The 14372-nt window shown below is 32.1% G+C and overlaps 1 protein-coding gene across 3 annotated transcripts; it reads right to left on the bottom strand.

Moving 5' to 3' along the window:
- Positions 1 to 790: 790 nt before the first annotated feature.
- On the bottom strand, positions 791 to 13113 carry NOF1 (U3 small nucleolar RNA-associated protein). 3 transcript variants are annotated; one of them, XM_028045884.1, is made up of 25 exons: positions 12933 to 13113; positions 12674 to 12735; positions 12313 to 12378; positions 11967 to 12088; positions 11305 to 11479; positions 10942 to 11080; positions 10531 to 10654; positions 10141 to 10238; positions 9946 to 10062; positions 9051 to 9131; positions 7435 to 7619; positions 6594 to 6666; positions 6013 to 6072; positions 5851 to 5889; positions 5661 to 5749; positions 5506 to 5570; positions 4996 to 5042; positions 4677 to 4736; positions 4220 to 4291; positions 3858 to 3887; positions 3656 to 3750; positions 3413 to 3518; positions 2572 to 2634; positions 1841 to 1912; positions 791 to 1309 (listed from the first exon to the last, which is right to left on the bottom strand). In XM_028045884.1, exons 3-25 carry the CDS (start codon positions 12345 to 12347, stop codon positions 1232 to 1234), a joined length of 2025 nt encoding a protein of 674 aa, XP_027901685.1. In that variant the 5' UTR covers positions 12348 to 12378; positions 12674 to 12735; positions 12933 to 13113; the 3' UTR covers positions 791 to 1231. The 3 variants fall into 3 exon arrangements, with proteins under 3 accessions (XP_027901685.1, XP_027901684.1, XP_027901683.1); XM_028045883.1 differs by lacking the exon at positions 12674 to 12735 and having other exon boundaries at positions 12313 to 12383; XM_028045882.1 differs by lacking the exon at positions 12674 to 12735.
- Between the last annotated feature and the right edge of the window lie 1259 nt (positions 13114 to 14372).

Here is a 14372-nt window from a genome sequence, read left to right as displayed (position 1 = left end):
CGTAGCAGATATTGGGGAGTAGATTCCCTCACTCTGACTGCGACGAAATGGTGGAGTTGATGCTTCTTCAGCCAATGAATATTATTTTAATCATTTATCAGCTAAACTTTAAACTCTTCCATAGATTCGTGGTTGACGGTGTTATTTCTTTCTAAACCGACACACACTCTCTTTGCATTTAACTATCTGTCTCATTAATTAAATTTCATAAAAGAGATTTCTTCCTGCACCTCCATAGTCTTAGTGAAATGAAACACAATTATTAACCTTACACAAACTACTTGTATAAGTAGATAAGCCACGTAATAACTGTTAGTTTATTAACCAATGACTAATTCATATACTTGTACGAGATATTTATTTTCAATATTTTCTTATTCAGTCTTCCTATGAAGTTTATTACATTTTGTAATTCTCTTATTTACTTATATTAATATAAAATTGTGTTAACATTTTAGAATAGATGAAACGTATTCTGAAAAGAAAAATTTTTCAGGACAAGCTTTTTCTCGCAACACGTTCTCTCCTTTCACTAAGTGGCTGCAGCATGGTGCATTGGAGGAAGATATTTTAGTCTTTTTCTTTGTTAATTTGGGTTGTATTTAGCAATGATGGGTACAGGAAACATAAGTCTTCTTCCTATGATGATTTAAGGGGCTGATGCTAACTGACAATAGCGGTTTTAATCGGCACGTATGATGATTTGAGAATGGACACTGTCTTCCTGCACCTCCATAGCTTTCTTCCACCACCCTCCTACAAAGAAATTTCCTACATTGCCATGTTGAGATTGTACAATCTGAAAGCCACTTTTTGTCTTAAGAATTGATAGCGTAATACAAAAGCTTAAAACAAAGTTTTTTTGTATGAAGGTGCAGGATGAAGGTTCCTCATTTTTTGTGCTGTTTCGAACCAAAGACCAAAGTCGCGTAAGAGATGAAAAGTTGAGTACGATAGCCTCACTATGGACGTAGAGAATCACGTCACAGATGTACGATTAAGCATACTGTAATCAAATCACGTTGCAGAGGACCATGCAAAATATGTTCTAATAATAGCACAAAGATTTTCATTTTTTTCAGATTGCTCCAGCCTTTCCATCTGTCTCTTGCATCCGTTACCTCATTCTTCATGCTCGCGGTACAATAATTTTCAAGAGTAACATATTCTAATACACGATGCCATCACCACGGACCCAAAAATTATTTTGCATGGTTTCCCAGGAAGAATTCTAGTGGCAGAAAACAAAAACACCCTTCTCCGCAGCCACCATCCTTTTGGCTGGAGTAGTGCCAACAATTCTTTCCAGCTGAAATGCAATCCATAAAGGAAATAAGTAATTATTATGACGAGAGAGACGCAAAAAAGAAAACAAGATAGCAGGACTAGCAGTGTACACACACACAGACATTATATATCGAAAAGAGCAAAACCAATTATGTCACCACAATACAGAAAATTCTCTTTCCCTGTTGCAAAGGTGCAACATATTATAAACATTATATGCGACAAAATATCCAGAATGTTTAATCAGTTATACAAGTTCACCAAAATCTACAGTTTGTCAACGGATTTTCTTTTGTTAAAGAACAGAGCTCTAGACAGAAAAAGTCCATTGAGCTTTAGAGATGAAAAAGTCCATCTATTATCTATAGGCATACTCAAATCAACAATGTAGCAGTAAGACAAATTAGGAAGCAATAATATACAAAGCCATCAAATCTCAATCTCTACATTTACATCTCCCATTCTACATTTTACTCAAGTGCATATAAACCCACACAAACCAAATTCTAGCAAGGAACAATATAAAGGGGCAACAAAGAGAATAAAGTATTACCCGAAGCTTGTCAAGGCAGGAAAAAAGGACAGTGCAAGTCATATTGTTAGACCCATCAAGCATATTCACAATCTGCAATAGCAAAAGAATAGCAATGAAGGAAAAAGACACATTATGTTTTTTGTTTTATGCAATTATAGAAAACAAAAAAAAAAAATGTTGTAAATAGCAGATCATTATTATAAAAAGATTTTCAATTTCTCCACAGTAATTAGGAAAAAATATATGAAGAATCCTCCTATTCAATTCAAGATATTTGTATTTCCTTTCTTTAAAGGTTTTTCTTATTACAAATAGAGATGATGAGAATGTGATTGAATAAAATAATTCCTTATTTTCTTAAATTGTTCAGGTTAAACCATGAACGCCAAATTTGATGAAATGCATGTTATAGAGACAGTTGAAGAATAATAAACTGAAGAGGCCTTTTTTGGTTGTGCCTTTTAAAGTCTGTTGATTGTACTGGAGAACAATTCCAAAATTTTAGCCATAAATTTATATGTGGACAGGTTTGTTTCCTTAGCTACCATAGGAGGCTTTGCATGTTGGATTTTTCAGTTTTTCAAGGTTGACCATGCTATAGAACAAGAATGTTCTTTTGAACTGATCTATTTTCTTAATTTCATTCATTTACGTAGCAACAAGAGGATTTATATTTCATCAGTTTTATACCCCTTAGTGAATTATTTAGTCAAAGCCAAAAAAGTATCTGACTTTACAAGCCAGCTTACCTCAGGGTAAAATTCCTTCCTCTCTGGGAGTGAATAAATGATTAAATTCTGAACTCCTCGAATCTGCCATCAAGAAATAAACTAAATATAAAATTATAAAAATGCAAAAGATAAAACTTTTGACACAATAATAATCCAATTATTCCACTTCATAATAAAAATGGGCAACAAATTACAATCATAAAGTGTCATAAAACATTAGAACTAAATAAGATTAGTCTACATAAATGAATAAATCACATAAATTCACACAAGCATTAATTCTTAATGTGACAAGAATTCAAAAGGAAATTAATTTTTTCAAATAATATTAGTCTAATAAAATACTGCCATTGTTCAATAAAAGTCGGACAACAATTACATTCGATTTGAAACTCATTTATTTCTTTTTTAACTCGAGATTTGAAGTGAGCTCACATATTTACTCTTTAGCTTGTCTCTCAGTTTGGGATAATAAACTGGTAAGAGTTTAAGAGTTAACTGAAGAGTTTGACAACCTTTTCTATTTCTATGACTTCAAATTCAACAGTTACTTAAAAATATAACTTGATTCCGGAAAGATTGGTTGCTTTCAACCATGGCAGTGCATGTCCACAAAAAGTGGCCTTTTTCATCTCTCAAGACCAATTTCTATGGACAAAAACAACACAAATTGTCAGTTTCAGGATTAGATGTTTAACTCTTCAGCATGTATGTTACTGCATGCCATCCCATATTGTAAAATGGCCACAAACTATCTTTTTATTTTTCCACAAAAACATCTATAAAAATAATCAAGGCAGAAAAAAAATGACAAGGAAGAAAAGGAGGGAGAGGGAAAAAAATTATTTGAATTTATAACCTTATATCTGTGGTAAAAATGAGATCTCTCCGTGTAAACCATAACTTTTCTACTTCCTTCATAGAACCAAAGACGTGCACGAGAGATATCACTTTGGGTTGTATACCTAAATTAACAAAAAAAGACGCCATCAACACAAGAACTACTAGGAACTTGTAAAAAAAAGCTACTGCTATATTATTAAATAATATTGAACTATAAAACAAACAACACAATGGCATAATGATGGAAATCGATCCTTACTCCCCAAGCAAACAAAAGGAAGCATTCTGTGACTTTAAGAAATTACGGAGTCGAATAAATTCAAAGTAAGAACTGGTAAATAACATCGTCCCGCCCTGCATCAAAGATCACATCAAAGAAAACCAATATGTTAGTGCATCAGTTTAAATTATCTCATGCATAAAACATAGAAAGAAAATGTGAAAGCTTAACTAAAAGTAACCTGATCTAAATCTTTTATTCTGGGGAAAACCTGCAAGACAAGAATTATTGATTGTTATTTAAATGATCCAATTGTCAAAAAAATGTATAATAACAAACATTCTCATACATTGAATCTGATGTATATCCCAAGTTATTATAAATATGAAATTCCAGAAAAGAGGAATGCACTCTCTCAAACTCATTCTATATTCCCGTGTACCTTTCTCAAGTGTTACAATGGTCATTTGAAATCTGGCTTGAGCCAAGTTTTTCAAAAAAGAACATCAATGACATCAAATTCTCATAGTATATGGATAGATAGTTCTTCACAACCAATACAACATATCAATATTTTCAAAATCACAAATCCAAAATGTATACCTTTGTAATAAAATAATCAAAACGGGCATCATCAGCTTCTACTATCGAGTCTACATCAAATCGTTCGTAAATCTACAGGGTTCAAAATTTAAATGAAGTGTTAGCTCAAAATTGGAGTGAGGCACAAACCTACAGTAATAAATCTGAACATAAATTGATGACACTACACAAAAAACTAATTGCCTGACCGCAATAATCACGAAGAAATAGAAATGATGCAACGTTAGTATATTAAATTAACTAATCATGAAAAGAAAACCAATTAGTTTGTTCACAAATCCTTGAAACAAGAGTATATTAGCACCCTAGTTTTCGAATTATTGAACACCCATTAAAACATGCTAATTTTGTAAAGCATTGATATTACAGTCATTCCTAAAGATTTACAAAGGAAATAAACCATCTTCAAAAACGCAGAATATTTACTCAAGCAGCCAGAAATACTGAAAAAGATTACTTGTCTTATTTCCGGTAACACTTTGTGTAAGACACCTTTGTATTCACACATCAGTTTCACCTGCAGATATCAAATAGAAGTACTGATGACTAGAATATTTAAAAATTAAAAAGAAGCATTATCTTTTGTGTAATTGCCATATCAACCATATCCTTGATGCAGTTTCAATAGCCAATAGTGAAATGCTGGAAAGCAAAAGCCATCAATGACTAATTGCAGTTCTACTAAAATCCAGTGCTGTAAGGAAATGGCATGGTAACAGTGCAAAAACCTTGAACCTATGAAAAAGCTTGGCAGTGAAACCATATATCTTACATACCTTCCCTTCATAATTAATACACTGATGATTGAATGAAGCATTTATATCTGCAACAAGGAAATGCAGAGGTTATAATAGACTTGGCTATGTTTCAAATGTTCACAAAAAAATGGATTGAATGGGAAAGTCATAACTCGGCACCCCGTATATGAAGGTGCAATGCAGCATAAGTTTAACAATTTCAGAAAAGGAAAATTAAAAAAAATCAAAATTTCACCAATGTAATTGAAAACTGATTATTATGATAATTGTGATGTAAAATGTAAACACAAATATACAAAATCATGCACACAAAAAGGCGGGATGGATGGACCTTGTGAAACAAAAATAAAAACAATACATTTTTTGTAGAAACTAACATCCCATTATTAAACAGAATAAAAAAGGTAAACTGTTGTAAATTACATATGCTCAACAGATCTAGCTTCATCTAAAAAAGGTAAAGGCAAACAGAAGAATAATGTAAATTTGCTCTCAAAAGACATCACTACAAGAAGCAAGGATCATTACCTGGATTTGAATAAAAACCCAGTATTATTGTTTGCCTGTAAAATTTTGCGTGATCATCAAGATACCTAAGAAAATATACAAATCTCAAAATTCTGGTGTAGAAAAATCACATTTGTATATCTTACTTCCAATAGAATAGTTACAATAGAATATACCAAGGTCTAATGCGCATTACATCTGTTCCAGGTTGCTTGGATGGTAAGCGGTTCAAGTGTTCAATAACTGTATGCACATGAGACCAATTCTGGCAAGTTTTTAACATCAATGAGAAACAACATTCATATATAGTCAAAATAACGGGAAAATCAATTTGATACAGTAATTTAAAGGAAGAACACTACAGACCTGCATGGATATTACATCTGCATGATCAATAATCAGAACCTGTTTAGAGTAAATAATACTGTCAACTACATATTCTATGCCCCACATGCAGGCTAACTACATATTGAGATAGATTTGTTATTAATTAAATATGATCTAGCAATAACAGTTAGGAAAACTTACCTCTATGGATGAAAGAAAATCTACATCTTTTTCCTTGTTAATCCCAACCTCCTCAATTTTCTAGAAAATTGAATAATTTAATGTATAAGCAATACATTTGTAAAAGATTCAGCACACATTGATAAGACTAAGGATAACTAATAAATAAAAACTCTTTAAATTCATATTTTAGAAAAGGAACAAAATACGGAGAAAATTTTGAAAAAATAAGCATGTGTATGTATACTTTAGTAGAAAAGCCACACGATAATAAGCAACTGTATTACAATGAAGTTATAATTTTAAAAGAAAAATAAGTTGGGCCTCTATACTTGACATAATTTTTATTTTTATTTTTAGTTTAAAAAACACTACAACTTTCTCTTAGAGGAAAGATGTTTATGAATCAGCCCCTAGCATTGGCCTGAGTTATAACAGTTTCATACTGAACTTAGAGGAATATGAACTTGAAGGTTGGACACAATGCCCAAAACTGAATAAAGTTTATTCCCAACAAATATGAAGTTAATCTAAAAAAAAATCTAAAGGGAACAAAAGAAATCTCTAGAGGTATGGAAATAAACAGAAATAAAAATGCTTACATTAACCAAGCATAGTGGTGAAGCAATAATAATGTCTGAGGTATGGAAATCACTGAACAACTTGATTGTCTTCCTGTAGAAAACAAAAGCATAAAAGTTAAAATAGAACTAAAATATCATCTCATGTTGCAAGTCACAACAAATACAAACTGAAAATTCATCTCATATCTCCTTATTTTGTGTAACCAAATCATATATCTCCCTCCCCCCTCAAGTTAGAGCATGTGTTATATAAAACAAGCTTGTTACAAATGTCATCAACACAAGATCCCTTGAGAAATTTAATGAACACGTCAGTCAATATGTTGCTAGAGCTGACAAAGTAAAAATGATAAAGCTAATAGATATTTCCAAACATGACTTTCTCATTGTCAAAGTAACAATCAATCTTCAATGTTTTATCCTTTCAAATCATATCATCAACACTCCACCTCAAGTTGGGATGTATTATGTTATGCATCCAGAGAGAGAAACTGGTTAGATGACATTGCGGCTGTCTGAAAGCAAAAATTACTCAGAGGACAAGATGGTTGCAGGAAAAGAAAACAAATCAGAGTACATAACAGTTACTGTCGGCAAACAAAAATGCTCTAAGGACAGCCAACTACCAAAACCAAAGATGCTCAAAGGACATGACGGTAGCCTTCTGAACAATCACATTTCCACCAATATGAACATATTATCCTATCAAATCACACCTTACAAGCTGGTTTTGACATTAGAATAACAAACAATTTTGGCATTGAAATAATCTTAATATCATAGTCCATGTTCAGGTGCACTTCTTATGCACCAAAGAATAAATTCATTAAACAATGCTACACTATAAGAGTATAATTACCTAGTGAATTTGATGCCAATCATGAAGTCATCCTCATTATTTCCACCAAAAAGCATTTCAAAGTCAGATGCTTTGGAAGACTTATGAGGTTTCGCATTTTCGGACTCGTCAACATTTTCTATATCACCTGTATGTTCTTCACTTCCAAATTTAGTGGTAAAACGATCCTTATGTTCAACATTGACCTGAAAAAATGAAAATAATTACCATAAAGGACCAAAGGAATTATTTTTTTTTCTCAAGGAAAATACAATTAGGTAAGAGAGATAATATTAACAAGTAACACTAGTACAAATGAAACAAACAAAATTTCAGTTTAAAGTTACATTTATATGCAATATTTTGGCCTACAAAGTAATAATGAAGGTTCAATACACAGATCTATCCCTCACATTAGAATTTCGCTACCCATGAAATTTGACATGCATTAAAGTCAATAGTATGAATTGGTTATATCCATTATACAAACATTTGTTGACCTTCTCACGTTATGACCTACTCACCAAATGAATCTTATCTTGAATTTCTTACTTTCAAGCGGGAATTTTCTTTTGCACTGGTCTTGACTCTATCAAATGGTGTCTTCTTCCATGTTTTTCATTTCCTTTGTTCATTGTTCTTGTGTTGGCTGTGAGACACTAAACACCAAAAATGGGTTTTGTACCCATTCATAATATTTATACATGAGTTTCAATCATTCTTGCTTCTTCTTGTGTTTCCTTTGATATGTACCGATTATAATCTTGTTTCTATTCATTTTTATTGTTCAATCTAAATTGTTGAATTGTTCTATATGTTCCATTTAATTGCCAAGACCAAAAGAGACAAGAAAATGAGTTTCATACCCATACATGTGATTTAATCCATGAAGCTCTCTTAATTTTGAGCTCCTTTTGTGAATCTAAGTGTAATTCACCGAGTATTATCATGTTTTATCTTAAAAAGTAAACTTAAACTTAACTCAACCTTACAAAACCAGCTTGTAAGGTGAAAAGGTTTTCACCCACTTATACATAATAATTTGGTCACATCTATAGTCAATATAAAATCTCCAACTCATCCTCACATGCAAAGAACTATACATCTCAAGCGTGGAAATAGATATTTATGAGTGATCTGATAGCAGATAACGAATAGCACAAAAAGCCCAACAACCCATGATAAGATAAACTTCTATAGCATCTTAGAAATGGACTTTAAGTTTAACTCAACCTCACAAAACCTGTAAAATAATAGATTTGCACTCACTTATATACTAAAATTTGGTCACATCTTTAGTGGATATGGGATATCCAACATTTTCTATCATTTCTATGTTTTACTTTGTTCATGTGTTCTTGCTAGATCATTATAACACAACGCATGGAGATAGATCTAGTTTTCTATATTTGAAAATCAATTGTATTCATAGTTTGACAGATCATATACTTCCTTAATACATACCTAGCTTATATCAACATGTAAAGATATAGATAAAATTTTATGCCATTATACTTTATTGGTGTGTCATTTCAGTTAACTCATTAACAAACATGTTATGCAAAAAAGGATCAATTCAAATGCTTGGCATGACTATACTTTATAACATATATTACAAAGTGAGAACACCAACATACCTTGTAAGCTGAAGGTGTAAGATGTATAAGCCTCTTTACAACACGATACATAATACTTGCTAATGGCAATAATATTAAAACCTAGAAAAACAGAGAAGTATACATAAAACATGCTTAGCAATTATTAAATAAGAGCTTACTTTTAACTTAAAGTTCATTTAAAAGGAATACTAAGTTTATCAAGAACTACCACTAGAAACTGAAAGCATATATACATGAAGATGTGCTTAGCATTTCTTAAAATAGAAGCTTACTTTAAATTCATTTCAGAGGAATACTAAGTTTATCAATTAAACAATCAACAAAGAATTGGGGAAAGGGGGAGCATTATCAAATCCACCGTGAAATATGAATTTCAAGTGAACAAATCTATTAATTATAAGGTTAAATAAGTTTTTCATACCTCCAAAATTGACCCACGTTTAAATTTGCACCTCTAAAAAATTTTCAATATTGTTTATACCAAAATTTAATAAACATGCAAATCTGGTCCTGACACTAAATTTATTACTCTTGAATTAATTGTGTTGACATGTCATACTAGTAAGATATTGCTAGGTATGCTAGCGTGTGACACTGTCCAAATAAACAAAAGTAACAAAATAACTATTATGACCAAATTCACTGGGAAAGAATTGGAAGTATCAATATTAATACAAACCAATTTTGAAGGTATCAAAAATTTATTTCACCCTTAAAAATGTTAAGAAATAAAATGTTTGTTTTCTACTTGTCATATATTTCATATGACAGAAGTCAAGAGTACTAGAAAAAATATATTGGAGAATATTGATTGGGTAATGCTGTTAAAGTAATATATATATATATATATATATATATATATATATATATATATATATATATTCATCATAACAAAACAATTAGGAACCTTTACCTTTGGTCGAGTAAAACCTTGATCTCGAAATTTATCACTTTCAGTATACTCTTTAAGCTTGGTCAGTTTGGCATCATTTTTTTTCACAGAGTCTCTAGTTCTGAAGACATGATTGAGCTGTGTATAAAAATCCCTATATCAAACACGTTCAGAAAGTCCATAACTTCATATAGAATGATACAGAAATATACTTACAGAATGCATTATGTATGCATCCATAATGCTTGCATCTTCGAGGCCTTTGAAATAGAAAGGCCTCTTATTACAGTAAAGTACATCCCGGTAGCTGCTGCCTGAAACCAAGTCAACATGAAGTCAATGCCAACAAAATTATAAAAAATAATTAAAAGTGCAAAAGTCATTTGTTTCTTTTTGGTTTAGCATTTTGCTAATTTCCCTCCACAACCAAAATGTAATCCCCCATCAGACCAGATGTCCAATAGAAAATAGAAGAAATAGTAAATTTTCTAAATACACAGAATTTACACTCAGGGGAAGACAGTGCAAAGATTTAGGCCATTAACGATTATGATTGCAAATGCACAACATATTGTAATTGATCATTATCATTCACAATCAACTTACAAAGGGAGAAAAACATGCTTTGTTTAGGTGAACTGATATCTTTGCCCCCAGATGTCTTGTAGACATCCATCCAATTCTCAGACAACTTTGCCTTGAGACCGTGACAAGAATTGATATCCAAATCCTACACAAGAAAGCAAGAGATAACAATGTAATATGTACTTCAAGCATACAGCCAAATGAAGGATGAGAATATCTATTATTATCCAAAGATTATGAACTTTTGTGCATGTGGGTGGATTTTATACATAATACAGAATTACAATAAAGCCAAGATATGTGCCAGAGCCAACCATTCCTTAAGGCTACAGACTGGCAAATGGCAATGAAAATGTGCTAAATTTTGCATTTTCAGAGGTTGGAAGACATGAAATCTTCAATATACCAAAAGAATATTTTAACATGAAATACCTTCATAATGTTCTCTCCAGTTCCTATCCATTTGCAATTTTTCATACCAACAGCTGCAGTCTCCCAGCTAAATTTCACATTACTTTTGCAGTCAATTTCTTCTTTCGATAAATTATGTTGCAAATGTAAATCAAAAGAGCTGCATGGAACAAAAATGTCAGATTAAAGGATGGCTAAGCTAGAATAAAAATCAAAAGTATATGCAACTGATGTAGAACGATCCAGTGACACAAATAATGCCAAGTAACTAGTCAAGTCAGTAATAACCAGATTCATTTCGACAAATTCACAACATGGAACAGAGGTCAAAATTATAAAGCAAATTTAAAAATAAAAGATAAAAGATAAATAGCATTAAGAAACCTCAAATGGATTGAATCTTCAGAAGCTGTTTGACTATTAATTCCAATATCCTCTTCATCTGAATGAAACCCAACATCTTCAGTTTCAGAACCTTCTGTTAATCCAGAATCATCTTCATCAGGATCTTGCCTCAAATTTTCCACAACTTTGCTTTTAGTAGACTCATTGCCAAACCCTTAGCAAACAAATAGTAACAACGCATCAATTAGATAATTAACAATCACATAATCATCTCATGTCAAAACAAATAATTAATTAGAGTGGCGGAGCATGAAATCAGAAACAAATAACTACATCTATGTAACAGTGCCTTGACAAAAGGATTTTGTTTGGTAAAGCTTTGCACAGATATCAAAGCTTCTTGCTTTCCACATAAATATGTAATACTTTCATTTGGATATAAAAAATTTGATTAAAAAGATAAGAAAGCATATTAATTATTAAAACACAGGTAGTGAGTATAACATTTCCCTAGTGATATACAAAACATTTGTATTCCACATCGAAGAGTGTACAGTTTCAATGACATGTGTATTCGTCCTCCCTGCAATGTCCTTTTGCTATAGTATGAGGAGACCAGAGGATTGATGCAAAATAGACTATGGGGATAAGCAATAACAATCATAATTTCAAGCGTATAATCACAATATGCTTAATCTAACCTTCTCCTTCATCATGGTCATCCTCTAGCATGCTATGAGGTTCCCGGATGTCTACAACCTTGATTTTTTCCTCTTTCTTACCTACTTTCTTTTTTTTCTTGCCTTTACCTTCTTCCCTTTTCCTGAAAAGTGATCAGAGAGCAAAGCAAAATTCTAATTTTTAGCAACAGGTTTATTTCACCATGAACATACAATTAAAAGAGCTTTCACATGATAAGTGAAGTTTGGTAAAAGATTATTTCAAGGAATTCCAATATCAAGTAAGTAACAAGCTCAAATAACAAAGACACAGCTAAGAATGTGATGAAAGAGAGCCCAAATCAGAACAAACAAGTCATAGTATTACCTTTTCAATTTAGAAGCGGGTCGTGGCGTCTTCATACCGTTCGGGATTTTCGTTTGGATGATTTATCTGCACTGAGTTGGTGTCAGCGAGCAAAACAAAAGAGATATAACAAAAGAGCAAAAATCACTTTGGCATTGAAATTTCAAAACCATGGCAATGGCATTGAAAGAGAATTAGGTTCGAGGAAACCGAACAAGACCAGAGAGATGATTTTGAAAGTGAAATGACAGCATATATAGTTGTCAAACTCGCGGGTTAGTTAACGTAGTCGCTCCTACTGTATGCAAGCACTTTTCTTGCTGTAGAAAGTATAAAGTATCGCAAGTAAGGCAACAAGAAGAAAAGAGGCTCGGCCACTAACAGTTGCGTTAGAATTGCCTCTCCATCCGCCGCTGAAGAAAGAATCTCACCCTTCCGCTGTTCCTATTATTCGAAATTTCTCGGAGGAGTCAATCAGTGAGGGAGGGGATTCAAGACTGAATAGCGTGGATGTGAGCTCGGTGAACTCGCTCAAACTCACAAGTTTGGTACCGAGTTGGCAATTCCGAAGGAAAAAACTTGTAAACCCCAAAACGGCAGCCACCATAGTTGTTTAGTGTGAGAAACTGAAGGAAACTCACCTAAAGTAGGGTTTCACTTCTGCATCCGCTGTTATGTTCGTTCTTAATCACTGTGCGATCGCGTCTCCTTGCTGCACCGCCGCCTGTCACGCCGCCTTTTGGTTGCCGCGTCTCTGTTGCCTTAACGTTTAGGAGAGGAAGGAAAGTTTGGATGATGAAGGTTTGGGCGCGGAAAAGAGAACTATACTTAACAAATAAAATGTATATATAAAAACAAGACAAGATTAACCCTAACAAAATTTTAGGTTTTTTTTTATCAGTAAATAACTTTAGATTGTAATGTCTATAATATATAATATTTTTGTTTTGTCCCTTAGCATTTTAAAAATGTTGTTTCGATCGTAAATTTTAATATATTTTATGTGTATATAACTTAAAATATGGATGTAAGTTTAAATCATTTATCTTCACATATATGTTGTCTCGTTTTGATTGATAAGAGTGTTTTTAAAAAAAATATATAAATGTATTTTTATTTGTATATCAAACTAATAATTAAGAGTGTAAATTTTAAAATAAGGGATCCAAGTAAAGTAGAAGTGCAATGCCAAAATATGGGTGAGGTAACATGAGTGTTATTGCAACAGTAACAAAAACTGCATAAAAGGGGTTGAGGTTAACAGCTACGGGGTACATAAAGCAAATTAGAATGAACCAAACTCATACCCAATTCTTTTTCTACTGGGGTTTTACTTTATCATTTCATCATTTATTTATTATCGTTTTATTTATTTTATATTATATTATTATTTTTTAACTTGTTTAATAGAAGCATCAATATCTTCTTCTTCATCATTCGCACAATACCAACATAAACCTTAACACACTCATACTTACTCCAGTCTCGATCAAAACCGGAGTTGTTCATCGGAGATGTCACCAGCATCGTTGTGGCGCTGTTTCACCTCCATTATTTTCTTTTTCCATAACGCCCATCTCCCCTGTAAAATAAACAAATAAAAGAAATTTTGTGTTGTATTTTATTGAAAGGAAAAATATATATATATAATATATATATATATAATATATATATATATATATATATATATATATATATATATTTTACGGGTCCTTTAATAATTTTCTTTTATTGGAAAGTTTAACTTTTTTGTGAAAAAATTCATTAGCTTCAAGATATCTACCATCTTTGATAATTTTTAAAGTGTATTTTCTTTCTGATATGAAAATACCTTTTTTAGAACGAGATATCTCAATACCTTGAAAAAATTTAAGATCATTCAAATCTTTTATCCGAAAATGATTGTGCAGAAATTGTTTAAGACTATATTGCAATAGAGTCGTTACTAGTTATAAGAATATCATCAACATAAATTAACAAAATTGTAAATGACTTGGGATTGTCAAAAAGGGTCTGACTCAACGGGTCAGCCCACCAACCCGACATAAAAAAGGGGGCCGGGATAGGATTTTCAACCCGCG

The sequence above is a fragment of the Vigna unguiculata genome, chromosome 9 (genome assembly GCF_037176805.1).
Source record: "Vigna unguiculata cultivar grain cowpea cultivar isolate G323 ecotype 2 chromosome 9, ASM3717680v1, whole genome shotgun sequence".
Lineage (NCBI taxonomy): Eukaryota > Viridiplantae > Streptophyta > Magnoliopsida > Fabales > Fabaceae > Vigna > Vigna unguiculata.
Note: the sequence above shows the minus strand (reverse complement) of the source record. Positions and strands in the feature narration are given on the sequence as shown.

What these genes read in the sequence shown, in the direction of transcription:
- NOF1 (XM_028045884.1), bottom strand. Translation starts at nt 12,347, where the DNA reads ATGAAGACGCCACGACCCGCTTCTAAATTGAAAAG. An exon ending in ATTGGCATCAAATTCACTAG is followed by an intron (nt 6,667 to 7,434) that starts GTAATTATACTC and finishes TGTTTTCTACAG; the next exon opens with GAAGACAATCAAGTTGTTCA. An exon ending in TTGATTATTTTATTACAAAG is followed by an intron (nt 3,888 to 4,219) that starts GTATACATTTTG and finishes CTTGTCTTGCAG; the next exon opens with GTTTTCCCCAGAATAAAAGA.